The following is a 16,291-nucleotide window of genomic DNA, read 5'->3' as shown; positions in this document are numbered from 1 at the left end:
GGCCACTTCTGTTTTTTAGAATATTTAAAATACCAATCAAGATAAATTCATCATAAGTGCTACTTACTTGGCAATAAATCCTTTTCTGATTCTGATTATATTCATGCCTTCATTTGATAGTTGATAGTACAAAGTGACATAACAGAAAGTTTGTATTAATAAACAAACGACAGGCAGATCACTATATGTCTGACAGAAAAGCAGTTAGCCTATTCGTGTTCATGAAAGCAGGAGAGTTGAAATAAAATGGAACATTTTCATTACAGACTGAATTCAAACGGAGCTTTAACGACACTTTTGCTGTTCTCTTGGAACATCTGAACTTTGAGACAGTTTTGGTCAACTCTTGATATTTTTCAACAACAATCTACAATAATTTTAATGATAAAGAAATGTCTTCACAGAAAGAGGAGAGAGAAGATGAGTGATGTCTCTGATGAGGAGCAGCTGTCCAGATCCAGAACCAGAGCTGGGCTGCAGTCAGCCGGTCAGACCTACACTGTACAAAGTAAGTCTGTACATCTGTCTGCTGATGTCTTCATATCTAAAACCACGACTTGTTGTTATCATCACAAATGCCATTACATTTTAAGTCCATCAGAAATTTAGCTGCATGTTTTTTTCTGCTCCGGTGAACATATTTGCTCTGTATCACTTCTTCTGTAAAAACAGTTTTGAAGTCGATTCATCCCTTCAATACACTATATTTGAATGAGCACAAATTCCATCATAAAAATGTAGGAAACAACAGTGTTTTCAAATGTCTCCGATTGAGTGAGGCATAAACATAGCAAAAGATTATTTTTCAATTTTTTTTCTGACTTTTTTCTTTTCCTAGTGAGTGGTGGTCAGCGTGAATATAAGAACCGTCTGAAGACGACATGTGAATGTGTGACTGAAGGAAGTGATACAAGAGGTGAAACTCCCCTCAACAGGATCTACATTGCGCTCTACATCACAGATGGATGGAGTGAAGATGTTAACACCCAACATGAGGTTTGGCAGCTTGAGACAGCTTCCAAGATGGAGACCCTCCATAAAACGGCAATCGAGTGCAGCGACATCTTTGAAGCCTTACCTGGCCAACAGAAACACATCAGAGTCGTTCTGATGCTCGGCGTTGCTGGCGTCGGAAAAACCTTCCTAGTGCAGAAGTTCTCTCTGGACTGGGCCGAGGGTTTGGAAAACCAAGATATCAGTCTGGTGATCCCTCTTTCGTTCAGGGAGCTGAACTTGATCAAAGATGAGCAGTACAGTCTTCTGGAGCTGCTCCGTGTTTTCCATCCAGCGTTACAGGAGGTCACAGCAGAGCAGCTCGCTGGCTCTAAAGTTCTCTTCATCTTTGACGGCCTGGATGAAAGCAGACTTTCACTGGATTTCAACAACAACGAGGTTGTTTCTGATGTCACACAGAAGTCATCGATCAACGTGCTGTTGACAAACCTCATCGAGGGGAAGCTGCTTCCCTCGGCTCTCTTCTGGATAACTTCCCGACCTGCGGCAGCCAATCAGATCCCTCCTGCGTGTGTGGACAGGGTAACAGAAGTACGAGGCTTCACTGACGCCCAGAAGGAGGAGTACTTCAGGAAGAGAGTCAGTGATGAAGAGCTGTCCAGCAGAATCATCTCCCACATCAAGACATCCAGGAGCCTCCACATCATGTGTCTGATCCCAGTCTTCTGCTGGATCACTGCTACAGTTCTGGTCCACATGTTGACTACAGACCAGAGAGGAGAGCTGCCCAAGACCCTGACTGACATGTACGCACACTTCCTGCTGGTTCAGACAAAGAGGAAGAAACAGAAGTATGATGAGGGACACGAGACGAGTCCACAGGAGCTGATGGAGGCTGACAGGGAAGTTCTTCTGAAGCTGGGGAGGCTGGCGTTTGAACAGCTGAAGAAAGGAAACATCATGTTCTACCAAGAAGATCTGGAGCGCTGTGGTCTGGATGTCACAGAGGCCTCTGTGTACTCAGGAATTTGTACAGAGATCTTAAAAAGGGAGAGTGTGATCTTCCAGAAAACAGTCTACTGCTTCGTTCATCTGAGTGTTCAAGAGTTTCTGGCTACAGTCTATTTCTACCACTGTTACACCAACAGGAACACAGAGGTACTGAAGGACTTCCTGGAGAAAGACCAGAACAGTGACTCATTTCAGTATCTATACCTGACTGAGGAGGATCTTGTTCATGACATTGACTCATCTTTGGATGTCTTCCTGAAGAGAGCCATGGAGACATCCCTTGAAAGTAAGAATGGCCACCTGGACCTGTTTGTCCGCTTCCTTCATGGCCTCTCTCTGGAGTCCAACCAGAGACTCTTAGGAGGCCTGCTGGGTCAGACAGACAACAGTCCAGAAGTCATCCAGACAGCCATCAACAACCTGAAGGAAATGAGCAGTTATTATAGCTCTCCTGACAGAAGCATCAACATCTTCCACTGTCTGACAGAGATGAATGACAGCTCAGTCCATCAGGAGATCCAAGAGTTCCTGAAGTCAGAGAACAGATCAGAGAAGAAACTCTCTGATATCCACTGCTCAGCTCTAGCCTACATGCTGCAGATGTCAGAGGAAGTTCTGGATGAGTTGGACCTGAGGAAGTACAACACATCAGCGGAGGGACGACTGAGACTGATTCCAGCTGTGAGGAACTGCAGAAAGGCTCGGTAAGTCCAGATATGATTAATATTACATTTTGGTACTATGTGCAATTTTTGTGCAAATGTCTGTGTTGTCTCAAATGCTGTAAAATAAGGGGAACATTATATTTGTGTTTGTAGCTATCAAGTTAGTGAACATAAGTATCTTCTATAATAATTTAATCACAACAGTCTTTTTTACAGTGTAAACAGTGTCTGCATTATGTTTCTATATTGTGTCTTATTTATATACTGACAAAGATATATTTCTTATCTGCTGGAGCTAACATGTGAAGTTTAAGCTTTTTTAGAATAGCTTTTATTCAGTTATTTCTATCATAGTTTTGTCAGCAGTTTTTGAACGTGGACATAACAACAATTTGATAAGGGGAAACGCTGATTCTCTCATGCAGCCTGTTTCCACCGTCACATGTCGTCAGACTGACCCTCGCCCTCTGTTTCACTTGTGCTTTGTGAGCTCTGTGACACACATAAGCCACCGCCCGCCCCAGTCAGGCGGCCAATGAAAACTTAGCTGAATTATGACGTGACAGTAACACCTGACCATATTTTAAATGTTATATTAACATAATATTATCTATTTTATCACAGACTTTCTGACTGTGTACTCTCTGAGAATCACTGTGAAGTTGTGGCCTCAGCTCTGAAGTCCAACCCCTCCCATCTGAGAGAGCTAGACCTGAGTTTTAACAGGTACATGAAAGATTCAGGAGTGGAGCGGCTACAGGCTGGATTGAAGAGTCCACACTGTATACTGGAGATTCTGAGGTCAGTTCATATACTTTGCTCTTGAAAAGTGTATATCTAGCAAATTTAAATCCATAACAGAAGTGTTTAATTCCCTCCAATTCACTTGTTTTCTGGGTTTGTCTGACCACATATCACAACAACTCTTCATAACTCTACGTCTGCGCTTAAACTGGGACACATGAGAGAGACAATAAGTAATTTTAAAAATCTTCAAAAAGTCCAGTGCCTTTTTAGGAATAATGCATTTTATGTATAACCTTTAAAACACCACATTTTACAGGAAATTGTAGATTTATAATAACTGAAGTCTCACTCTTATAGACACTTTAAAGGTCCAATATGTAATACTGACAGCTAGTGTTAAAATGGTAACTGCAGTCCAAATTCAAAATAGTGGAGAGAGCCCTCCCTCCTGGTCCCTCCTCCCCAACGTCGAAGTGTACGGGGGTTGTTGCCAGGTTGCGAACGCTAAACCCAACATCCCACAATTTCAATGTTTATGTGTGTGTTTTTTTAGATAATTTAATTTGGGGCATTTTTAAGCCTTTATTTCCACAGGACAGATGAAGACATGAATGGGGAGAGAAAGGGGGAATGAAATGCAGCAAAGGGCCGCAGGTCGGAGTCGAACCCGCGGCTGCTGCGTCGAGGAGTAATCCTCTATATATGTGCGCCTGCTCTACCAACTGAGCTAACCGGCCACCCACAATTTCAAAGTTAGCTAGATGCTAGTCTCGCACTGCCAGACATTACTCCACAGCACAGCGGAGTTGCTAGATGCTGTTATATTTACGGTTATAAAAGCCAGTGCTCTCGCAGAGCTCTGTACCCAGCTGACAGTCACCTTTTATCGGCTAAACGTAACAACAACGACCGCTAAAAAGATTGTGACCTGGCGAAGCTTTGTACCAACTGACAGCCACCCTTTCTCCGCTTATCGCCACTTGCAACAGCCACTAAAAAAAGCGTGACCTTGCGGTCGTGTGTACCTGGGTCACAACCACCGTCTGTCAGCTAAGGCCGCAGAATACAAGTGGGGGAAGAATGTCGGCAGGGGGGAGATTTTTGGTATTACTTCTTTTCAGACCCTGTTATACAGCTTGTCATAGACCGTATTACACATTATGGTTGCATGCCAGTTTGTCACAAAGTCTGAATCATACTGTCCAACATATCATAACCTTGACGCTGGCGAAAGTAACGTTAGCCACAAGAAAACTTCTATAACATAACGTTACATACATTACAGAGCGACCTATAAAGAAAATAAGCTGTGTCCCAATCAAATAATTCAGGTTTTGCCAAAGTTAAATTGCGTGTTTCCATTATATGGAAGTCAAACTTGTTGTTTCTGTCATATTTATATCTAGGTGGTTGTAAACAGCTGTGGCCCAAATGCCTGGTCCTCCGGTAACGTTAGCAATTAGCGTGTGTTAGCATGGCGGCGTTAGCACCAGTCGGGATCACTTTACCAGCTTTGTCTCAATTTTTTAGCGAGTAACTAACTCAAGTACTCTATATAATTTAATGCAAGCACATGAATGTTGAAATGACTGAAAATGCCCCTCCCTACTGTGTTAGCTGTGATAGAAATTGATGAAGCTCAACGCTTACATGTTAGGAGAAAATTAGGAAATTATTATTCATTTCTCTGCGTCCTTTTGGGCTCTAAGCTGTCTACGACTTTTAAATGCATGTTCAGTATTGACCCGTGTTTAACCACGACTCTGGTCATGCAAGTTTTAGAAAGATACAGAGTTTTTTGTAGGTCGGGGAGAATCTATCTCTGTTATTCCGGTTTGTTTAGTTTCTGCTACCATTGCTGCAGCCCATTGTTTCATGTCTGGCAACCAGGGTGTCAAAATGGGCAGTTGACAACAACACACAGGCCAACGACAAAAAACGGACATTTTAGTATTGTTGTCAGAAAAGATAGTATTTCATCTTAGCATTATTAAATACAGTAAATATATTACATATTGGCTCTTCAAACTCACATACAGAACCACAGAGAGAGAGAAAGAAAGCATGTTTCCAAATGCAGGTGTTTGAAGTGTCTTTAATTGTGTCTGATCTGTCATCACCAACAGCTGACACTTCATCATGTGTATGTTACTTCCTGTCAGAAAAATGGTGTCATCCTGTTGGGTTCAGGTGTTTGGAGTTTCTGTTTTCTAAAGTTCTAAGTACATTCTAAACCCTCTTTAGCTCTGAACACATTAGTAAACATAGTCATTGTTTACTTTACCTTACACATTTTCTTTTGTTTCCTTTGTAAACTGGATGATTTTATGACTTGTCTGTATTATTTTGCTACTTTGTGAACATCTCTATAAACAAAGATTATTATAATTATTGTATTCTAAAGTTACATTATTTATTCTTTTTTCAGATTGACTAACTGCGAGCTGTCCGATATCAGCTTTGCGTATGTAGCCTCAGCCCTGAAGTCCAACCCCTCCCATTTGAGAGCGCTGGAGCTGACAGGAAACAGGCTGCATGATTCAGGAGTAAAGCAGCTATGTCATTTTCTGGAGAGTCCACCCTGTAGACTGGAGACTCTAAGGTCAGTTCATTGACTCTCTGTTACTATTATAGTTCTTACGTTATTTTACTGTTATTAACAATTGAACCTAATAATGTACAATCATAAATTACATACATAAAGTTGTAAATTTCTTTTTGTTCATATTTTCATGTTTCTCGTCTAAATTTACTGCAGTCCAAATTCAAATACTGGAGAGAGACTTGAAGTTCTCCCCAGACTTGAAGTTCACAGCGGTTGAGAAAGCTGAATGCAATGTCCCACAATTTCAATGTTAGCTAAATGCTAGTCTAGCATTGCCAGACACTACCACAGAGCAGCGGAGTCGCTAGATACTGCCATGTTGAAAGTTATAAAAGCCTGTGCTCTTGTGGAGCTCTCTACACGCCTGACAGCTGTCAACATTCGTCGGCTTAACATTACTGCAAAAAAACGCTAAAAAGACAGCGATCTAGCGGTCCTCTGTACCCAACAAAATGCAAACCTTTCTCAGCTAAACGTTACTGCGACAACTGCTTAAAAGGCAGATCTTTTGGACCCGACTAACATCAACCTTTTCTTGGCTAAATGTTATTGCAACAGCCGCTAAAAAGAAGCAGACCTCGTGGTTGTCTCTACCCAGGTCGCAGTCACCATTTGTTGGCTACGACTGCTGAACAGAAGCAGGGGAAGAATTTCGGCAGGGGAGGATTTTTGATAATACTTTGTAGTCCCTGTGATATGTAAACATTAAATAAACATTTGCCTTTCTTCCATTTAGAATATAACTTTGTCTAAGTTTATGTGTATATGAATACAAATATTTGTTGTTGCGTGATCTACAAAATAATTTACTAAAAGCAGCTTGTCTATACACTACTACATTCATCACACATTATGGTTGCATATCAGTTTGGAACAAAGTGGGAATCATCTTATTGTCCAACATATCATAACCTTGAAGCTGGTGATGGTAACATTAGCCACAGGAATATTTCATAACGTATCATACCATACATTGCGGGCAACCAGTAGAGAATGTAAGTTGTATCCTAATTCAACAATTCAGGCTACACTGTTGTTTTGCCAAAGTTAAATTGGCATGTTGTCACCATGACGACATTCACCATTTTGTTGTGTACTCATCGAATTACAACGGCAAACAGTTCAATGATCCTTATATCCATTTTATTTCTATGACAACAACACACAGGCCAAAATAAAAGCAGATCCTCCATCCCACAATGGAAATTTTAGAAGGAGAAAATACTGGCTTTAGCATTGCTGCAGAGGAGATAGTATTTCAACTTAGCATATTTCCTTAATATCTGGTGACATATTGTGCTCATTTTGTGATTTAATACAGTAAATATATTACATATTGCTCCTTTAAAGTAAATGAATGTTTATAATTGTTGGGTAATGGTCACATCTGTTTACAGAAGATTGCCTGAACTAATATTGGTTTCAAATTGATCATGTTTGCCTGCTGAAGTAGAAATATTTATTTGGTTGCTGTGAATTTCAATGTGTTCCGTTGTGTCTGAGCATTAATTTTGATCCTTCAGGACACACAGTTTAAAGGGTAAATAGTGATCCTCTAATCACAGACTTCATCACCTGTGTTGACATGATGAGGTGTATGAATTTTCTGGTTTATTTATTCTTTTTTTCAGATTGTGGAGCTGCAGTGTGTCAGAGATTGGCTGCGCTTCTCTGGTCTCAGCTCTGAAGTCCAACCCTTCCCATCTGAGAGAGCTGGAGCTGAGTAACAACAAGCTGCAGGATTCAGGAGTGAAGCTGCTGTCTCATCTTCTGGAGAATCCAGACTGTAGACTGGAAGCTCTGAGGTCAGACACCATTTTTTACTTCTGTGCTAAGATTAATATTATGTGAAAGTTGTGGTGGCACTAAACTGCACTTTAACATTATTAACAGTATCTTAATGCTTAAGTTTTCTTCTTCAGTGGTTAAGTCCATTGACTGTGGTGGAGCAATACTGAGCTACACATATAAAACCTTAATATAACAAGAAAAATCCTACACTGGATAATTTACTATGAACTTCCTAAATACTTGATTTTCATCTGATATTCCTTATCATGTTTTTAAATAAATGATGATTAAAAAACCAAAATACTCTGAATATATAAATAATCTTTATTTTAACTATCGGAAAATATCAAATATATTCAGTATTATCTTTTTCCAACATTTTTATGAAGCTATATGCAGATGATACTCACTGAAGAATGAAGGTGCTTTGATTTTATGACTACTATTCCTAAAATAAATATGGTAATATCTTTTGTTCATATTTCTCCTAACATATTTGTTATCTTTGTAAACTTTGGGATTTAGAGTTGAATCTTAAATCAATATCTGTTGGTTTTTATTTGTGTTTGGCTGCACAACAAGAGTTTGTATAGATGGCCACTGGTTGAGCTGGCAGAGATTTAGAGGTAAAGTCACTACGTCTTTATTGAAGTAGCAGCACACTGTCATTAATATTATTGAAGGCTCTTTTTCACTTTTGTATTTTACAGTTTTTAACCTGCATCCTGTTGGGTTCAGGTGTTTTGAGTTTCCATTTTCAAAACTTCTACAATCTAAACCTTCTTCAGCTCTGAACAAATTATTAAACATTGAATGATTTCATACAGGAACATTGTCTTCTAAAGTTACATCATGAATTCTTTATTCAGATTGAGGGGCTGCGGTTTGTCAGATATCAGCTGTGCTTATCTGGTCTCAGCTCTGAACTCCAACCCCTCCCATCTGAGAGAGCTGGAGCTGGGCTACAACAAGCTGCAGGATTCAGGAGTGAAGCAACTGTGTGGTTTTCTGGAGGGTCCATCCTGTAGACTGGAATGTCTGAGGTCAGTTCACTGACTCTCTGTTACTATTACTATAGATCTTATATGTTAATTAACAATCGAATCCAATTTTTGTACAAACATAACTTACATCCATAAAGTTGTGTTTATTGTGGTGGGTTTTTCTAGTAGCAGTTATTCCGAATCAAGTTATACAGACAATCTGGGAGACCAGATGTTGCAATTATAAGATCTTTATTCAATACAGAAAAACGTAGTCTGCAGAGCAACTTCTTCAATCATCATACATTAGTTTTATACATTGGGAGGAGGGACCTTTTTGTCTCAAATCTGAGATCACATTTTTATCCACATCATTTCTTCTTTATTCAGATTGTGGGAGTGCAGTTTGTCAGAGATCAGCTGTGCTTCTCTGGCCTCAGCTCTCAAGTTCAACCCCTCCCATCTGAGGGAGCTGGACCTGGGCGACAACAAGTTGAAGGATTCAGAAGTGAAGCTGCTGTCTGATCTAAAGGAGAGTCCACACTATAGACTGGAGACTCTGGAGTAAGTAGAGGGTTGGAGTCAGTCCATTCTGGTTTCAGCAGTATTGAACTAAACACAGTTAGTATCACAGCAAAGATCCAGTATTTCCTGTAAACCTCCAAGCTTCTCAGTGAAGCTGGGAGAGAAGAATGGTGACAGGCTTCAGGATTGGACAGAGAGAGAGAACAGTCAGCCAATCAGATGAGCCAGAAGCTTGTTGTGATCATGTGTTTGAGTTGATGTGAAGACGACTGTTGTTGTGTTCATGTCAGCAGGAAATAAAGATGGATTACAGCGGACAGCATCACAACATACAGATACATCAAACTATCCAACCATCAAATCTGATCTCAAAGTGTTTGTTCTCTCATTTCAATACTAAACAACTGATCAGTTCATCTTTGTCACAGCTCCGACATCAGTCTGACTGAAGCCTGCAAATCATTGGCTCTAATTTAATAGAAACAGTGTTACATTTAGTAACCATGTGGTCTTTATATAGACCAGAACCTCTGCTGAAGTCCAGTAAACACAGTGGAGGTTTTACTGTTCAGTCTTTGTAATGTCAGACCTTTAATATAATATGTACATCTGTCCTTATGCCATTTGTTTTGTCCAAATATTTTCCTAACAGACTCTATATTTACTTATTTTTCATGTAATATTTAAAAGTACAATAAATATTGAGATGTTTTTTACAGCTTTGAACCCAACAGCAGTAAATTTATTATTAAAGTGAGCAGTGAATGTCTCTCTGTTTCTGCAGAAATTATGTGTTCAGGACTCTCAGCAGTGCATTTCCACTGTGTACTTAAGTGAAATCTGCAGAGCCAACAGACTTGATGCCCAAAGTCTCTGTAGGTCTGTGAGCTTCACTTCAACATGTTAACATGAGAGCTGAAAGGAAGCAGGCTACACTACACAGCCGCTCCACTTGTGGTCTGAACAAGTCCTTACTGGTCTTTATACTGGATGTGCTGCATCACTGACAGACAGCTGATGAACGGAGTCTCTGTTAACACAAATTTATCACTTCTGTTGTCTTCTCTCAACAGATGGAAGTGATCTCAGTGATTTAAAAGTGTGATGTGTTGAGACACAATATGGAGTCCACCATCATCCCTGTGTGTTCCTCTGGATCTGACAGAGTATCATCAGTGTATGTGGACTGCTCTGCTGCTGCTCTGTCCTTCTACAAAGTCTCTGCAGACACACTGAAACTCCTCCACTCCTTCTGCTCCACACTCAACCACCTCCTCCACCTGGACCTGGGTTTCATTTCCTCTTTATTCATTCAGATATTCTGAACTCAAAGTGCCTCTGCAGATTAGTTCTGTAGATTACAACAGCTGTAAATTAACACATTTAGATGGATATTTCTGCTTTGCTTTCTGTTGCAGCTACACCCTTTGGAATGATGCTGTATTGCAGTAAAGTATCACATATTTCTAGATAACAATGGAAGTTGATATTGCACGTATAAAGTTATTATTACCACCAATACCAGCCATTTCTCATATTATAACATGTATACACATACAGTATTTGATTGTAACAAACAGCACCTTAATGTTTTATTTTGTATATATTGATTCATGTGAACTGATTAACTTGTATACAAAACTATTACAAGTTCACACAAAATAACCCTGACTGTTTATTTTTTGCTGTAAAATAAATAATGTTTTTAGTTTATTAGAGTTTGATGTGACTCTGCTAGTTTTCACTTCACATGTCTGAACACAGACACGTGACGTCAACCTATGGAGCTTTTCCCGCCTCAGAAATCCATGTTGAAGCAACTGTTATCTCCACTGTTCAGCTCATTCAGAACACAGCAGCTCGACTTGTCTTCAACCTCCCCAAGTTCTCTCACACTACACCGCACCTCCGCTCTCTTCACTGGTTACCAGTTGCTGCCTGCATCCGCTTCAAGACACTAGTACTTGCATACAGGGCCATGAACGGATCAGCCCCAGCTTACATCCAGGACATGATCAAACCATATACCCCAACCCACCCACTCCGCTCTGTATCAGCCAATCTGCTTGCTGCTCCCTCACAGCGAGGGACAACTACTCACTCAACGAAATCCCGACTGTTTGCTGTCCTGGCTCCTAAATGGTGGAATGAGCTGCCCATTGACATCAGGGCGGCCGAAAGCCTACGCATCTTCCGACGTAGGCTAAAAACACATCTCTTCCGACTGCACCTTGGATAAAAAAAAGTGTGTGTGTGTGTGTGTATATATATATATATATATATCCTTGAATCTGCACTTTCATATGGCTCTTTGTAGTTCTGCTTATTTAAAGCTAATGTACTTGCACTTGCTACTTGTTGTCTGGAGTTTGTACCTTTAGGGTTGAAAGCACTTAATAGGAAGTTGCTTTGGATAGAAGCGTCAGCTAAATGACATGTAATGTAACTGATCATGTACTGTAGTGTTCATGTACTGTAGCGTGCAACTGTAAAGATGTACACCTTGGCACTTGATAAAATATTTTGTGGGCTTTTATATCATGAGTGTGTCCACCTTTATTTTTTGATTATGTATGTAATTGCTTCCTTTGTATAATATCAATAAAGTATTATTAAAAAGTCTAAGTGTTATCATAATTTACTTGATTTGAAACATAGAGCCCTGCAGCTCCTCTGTCGGAAACACTCTGTCTGAGCTCTTGGCCCGCCTTCCTGAAAAGCCCAGTCTGCTCTGATTGGTCAGCAGGCCCACTCTGTTGTAATTGGTCAGCCAAATAAAAACAAACTACTGGGCGGGCTGTGCTTTCTCAGGCAGCACCTATGGGCAGCACATGCAAAAACCTGGACTGGCTTTCTCAATCAATGACATCACTAATTGAGGAATTTCAAACAGGAATTTGGGTGCAATGCGTTCTTAGGCAGTTGACAAAAAGTGCTGTCTGTCTTATTCTTTATACATCTATTACATACACAAACAACTATAGTATATAACACTAAAAGATGGGGAAAATGCATACTAGGGGCTCTTTATTAAGACTTAAGTTCTAGTTTAGTTTTAATGTCAGGTCTATTTCTCCCATGCCATCAAACTGGCCGGTTCTCCAACCCGCAAACACGCAGCACGGATGAAAACAGTCTTAAAGGTTATAAAGTAAACAAGCCAAGTTAGCCCTCTGAGCTAATAACGTGTAAACTACTATAGCCAAAGGTAATAAATTAAATAAAAACACAGAGGCTCCGTAATCTCAACCAGCGTGAACCAAGACACAACTTTATTTAATCCTATATTAACAGCAGCACTATTCTCCTCTCAACAACAAGGCATTTTGACCCAGAGAACTGCCACTCACCGGGTATTTTCTCTTTCTTTTGATCTCTGTCAACCTGAGAGATGTTGTGAAAATCACAGTAGATCATCACCAGTTTTATGAAAAACTTTCTGAGACACTTTCTGGTCTGGCACAAAAACCATGGCACTTTTAAAGTCATTTATATCACCTTACTTCGTCATTGTAATACTGGTTTGAACTTCAGCAGATTGTCCTGACTGTCTACAATGCATACGCAATGCAAGCTGTAACACATTTTTTTATTTATGACTTTTTAATGACATAGGTAGGACTTTTAGTTCTGTTTTGTTTTGTGGTCATGATTCATTGTGCAGCTAGTTGGCTTGGTTCCAGGCTTAAAACTCTTTATATAAACATTTAATTAAACTTGAATAGAGATAAATGAATTGGGGAAATCACTTCTGGAAGCGGATCTGTTCCAAAAGTGGGCGGTCACTGTTGGGTGCATGATGTCGGTATGAATGAATGTTAATTTGGGGCGTTCCACTGACTATTTTAGGGCAACTATGGGCGTGACATGAAGCTGCCAAGGCTGCGCCACATCTAGAGTGGATTGTGATTTATAAAGGGAAACCAGCGTAGGACAATGTGTGCACCACAGTGTGACTACCTGTCAGCAGTTTATAAATATATTACATAGCCTATCTGCCTGGTTGTCCATCAACTGGGGGGTGGTCAGCTGCTGTAAATCTTTTTTTAATGGTGAAAACTAAACAGGAAAGCTGCCATTTTTGATAAAAAGCAGGCACGTTTACATGGGTTTCATTTTCCTTGGTCAGTACTTGTGGAGGCATTATATAATTAGGCCTACATGAAATGTGCAGAATGTTTTTTTAGACATGTTAGACACACACACGGTGGCGTCTAGCATGGTTTGTTTTTACAACAAGCCAGCTGCCGTTTTAAAGATTGCTATATGTGCAGATTTGTTCCACTTTTTTGTGACATTCAAGCAGAGTGACCAAGCTAACACTGACAGTTCAGTGAATCTGTGTTGTCATAAACAAGGTTTAATACAGCACCTTAGTGCTTTTTTGTACAGCATTTTGGTCAGCTTAAGCTGTGTTTAAATGTGCTCTAGAAATAAACTTTACTTAATTACTTTACAAGAGACAGGGTTTAGAGAGCAATTCTCAACAAAGTAAACGGAAGTACATAACCCTTGTTTTGTTCAGCAAGTGGCACTCCTCTGATATCTAGTGGCATTGGCAGGTATAGTGGTACCTTTTAGATACCAGCTGACACAAATTTGAGATGCTTTGAGAATACATAGTATAGTATGTCGAAAAAGTCATAAAAGTCATAGTATAGTACGTCAAAAGAAGTTATTAAAAGGTCATAGTATAGTATGTGGAAAATAGTCATAGTGTAGTATGTTGAAAAAAAGTCATAGTACAGTATGTGGAAAAAAGTTTAAAAAAAAGTCATAATATAGTATGCAGAAAAAGGGTCTTAAGTCATAGTATAATATTTTAAAAATGTCATATTATAGAATGTTGAAAAAAAGTCAAACATAGTATAGTATGTCAAAAAAGTAAAAAAAGTCATAGTATAGTATGTCGAAAAAAGTCATATTATAGTATGTCGAAAAAACAGAAAAAAGTCATAGTACAGTATGTTGAATAACGTCAAAGTACAAAAAAGTCATACTGTAGTAATTACAAAAAAGTTTAAAAAAGTCATAGAATGTCGAAAAAGGTTTTTAAAAAGTCACAGTATAATATGTCAAAAAAGTTATTTTTCGACATTCTATACTATGACTTTTTTTTAAACTTTTTTTTACATACCATTCTGTGACTTTTCTTTACTTTTTTCGACATACTATACTATGACTTTTTTCGATATATTATACTGTGACTTTTTTTTACTTTTTTCGACATACTATACTATAACTGTTTTTGACATACTATACTATGACTTTTTTTTATTTTTTCGATACACTATGCTATGACTTTTTTCGACATACTATACTATGACCTTTTCCGACGTACTATACTATGACTTTTTTTTACTTTTTTGACATACTATACTATGACTTTTTCGACATACTATACTATGACTTAGTTATTTTTTCGACATACTATACTAGGCTTTTTTGACTTTTTTTGACATACTATACTATCACTTTTATTTACTTTTGTCGACATACTATACTATGACTTATTTTCGACATACTATACTATGACTTTTTCATTTTTTTGACATACTATACTATAACTTTTTCGACTCTTTTTAACATACTATACATGGCTTTTTTTACTTTTTTCGACATACTATACTATGACATTTTTTTCAACATACTATACTATGACTTTTTTTCGACATACTATATTATAACTTTTTCGACATACTATGACTTCTTTTGAAATACTATACTATGACGTTATTCGACATACTACTTTTTCGACATACTATACTATAACTGTTTTCGACATTATACTATGACTTTTTTTACTTTTTTCGACATACTATACTATGACTTTTTTGACTTTTTCGACATACTATACTATGACTTTTTTTTTTACTTTTTTCAACATACTATACTATGGCTTTTTTTACTTTGTTTTTGACATACTATACTATAACTTTTTCATTTTTTCGACATACTATACTATGACTTTTTTGACTTTTTCGACATACTATACTATGACTTTTTTTTTACTTTTTTCAACATACTATACTATGGCTTTTTTTGACATACTATACTATGACTTTTTTTTACTTTTTTCGACATTCTATACTATGACTTTTTCATTTTTTCAACATACTATACTATGCCTTTTTTCGACATACTATACTATGACTTTTATTTACTTTTTTCGACATTCTATACTATGACTTTTTCATTTTTTCAACATACTATACTATGACTTATTTTCGACATAAAATACTATGACTTTTTTTACATACTATACTATGACTTTACTTTTTTTGACATACTATACTATGACTTTTTGAAACACTGACTTTTTTCGACATACTATACTTTAACTGTTTTCGACATATTATACTATGACTTTTTTTTACTTTTTTCGACATACTATACTATGACTTTTTCGACATACTACACTATGACTTTTTTTAGTTTTTATGACTTACCATTATATGACTTTTTTCAACATATATACTATGACTTTTTTGACTTTTTTTGACATACTATACTATGACTTTTTTCATTTTTTCGACATACTATACTATGACTTTACTTCTTTCGACATACTATACTGTGGTGGAAGTTTTTCGATGCAGCAGAGGTAGATGTTTTAAAAATTGAAGGTGAAACAAAATAAGGACAGTCGAAGACTAAACCAAGTTAGGTTTTTTGTATTTTATTAAGTATATTTGCAAATATAGGAGGAACACATTTCACAGAAGGCACACAGCACAGGTGTGGAAAAGCTCTTCAAATGAGTGAACAGAAACACTGAACTTAAATACATCTTCAGAGTGACAGCACACACGCACTTGGCTTATTATGACTCTACATTTCTCACAGACAATCTGATACACATGAAGATAATCAAAAAACACAAGAGACATCTTGGAGCCATTTCGCCTCCTTCCCCCTGTACAACTTTCACCCCCCCAGTTGCATCTCAACTGGCATGGGAAAACTAAATGTATCAGGAGAGATAGTTTTAGGGTGACCTTGTAGCCCCT

General features: G+C 38.2%; 1 protein-coding gene across 14 annotated transcripts in view; it reads left to right on the top strand.

The window, feature by feature from the left end:
* Nucleotides 1-10,995, top strand: part of LOC116040003 (protein NLRC3-like) — a 46,262-nt gene extending 35,267 nt beyond the window's left edge. For 6 of the 14 annotated variants that reach the window (XM_031285203.2, XM_031285208.1, XM_031285202.1 and 3 more), the window contains 8 exons: nucleotides 405-508; nucleotides 839-2,669; nucleotides 3,255-3,431; nucleotides 5,806-5,979; nucleotides 7,614-7,787; nucleotides 8,643-8,816; nucleotides 9,147-9,320; nucleotides 10,355-10,995. In XM_031285203.2, the coding sequence (XP_031141063.1) occupies nucleotides 405-508; nucleotides 839-2,669; nucleotides 3,255-3,431; nucleotides 5,806-5,979; nucleotides 7,614-7,787; nucleotides 8,643-8,816; nucleotides 9,147-9,320; nucleotides 10,355-10,364 (2,818 nt within the window). In that variant the 3' untranslated portion in view covers nucleotides 10,365-10,995. The other 8 variants (XM_035991322.1, XM_031285200.2, XM_031285206.1 and 5 more) reach the window with 8 other exon arrangements.
* The last annotated feature ends 5,296 nt before the right edge of the window (nucleotides 10,996-16,291 follow it).

Source organism: Sander lucioperca, chromosome 14 (assembly GCF_008315115.2).
Source record: "Sander lucioperca isolate FBNREF2018 chromosome 14, SLUC_FBN_1.2, whole genome shotgun sequence".
Classification (NCBI taxonomy): Eukaryota; Metazoa; Chordata; class Actinopteri; order Perciformes; family Percidae; genus Sander; species Sander lucioperca.
This window is presented reverse-complemented; position numbering and strand designations above follow the sequence as displayed.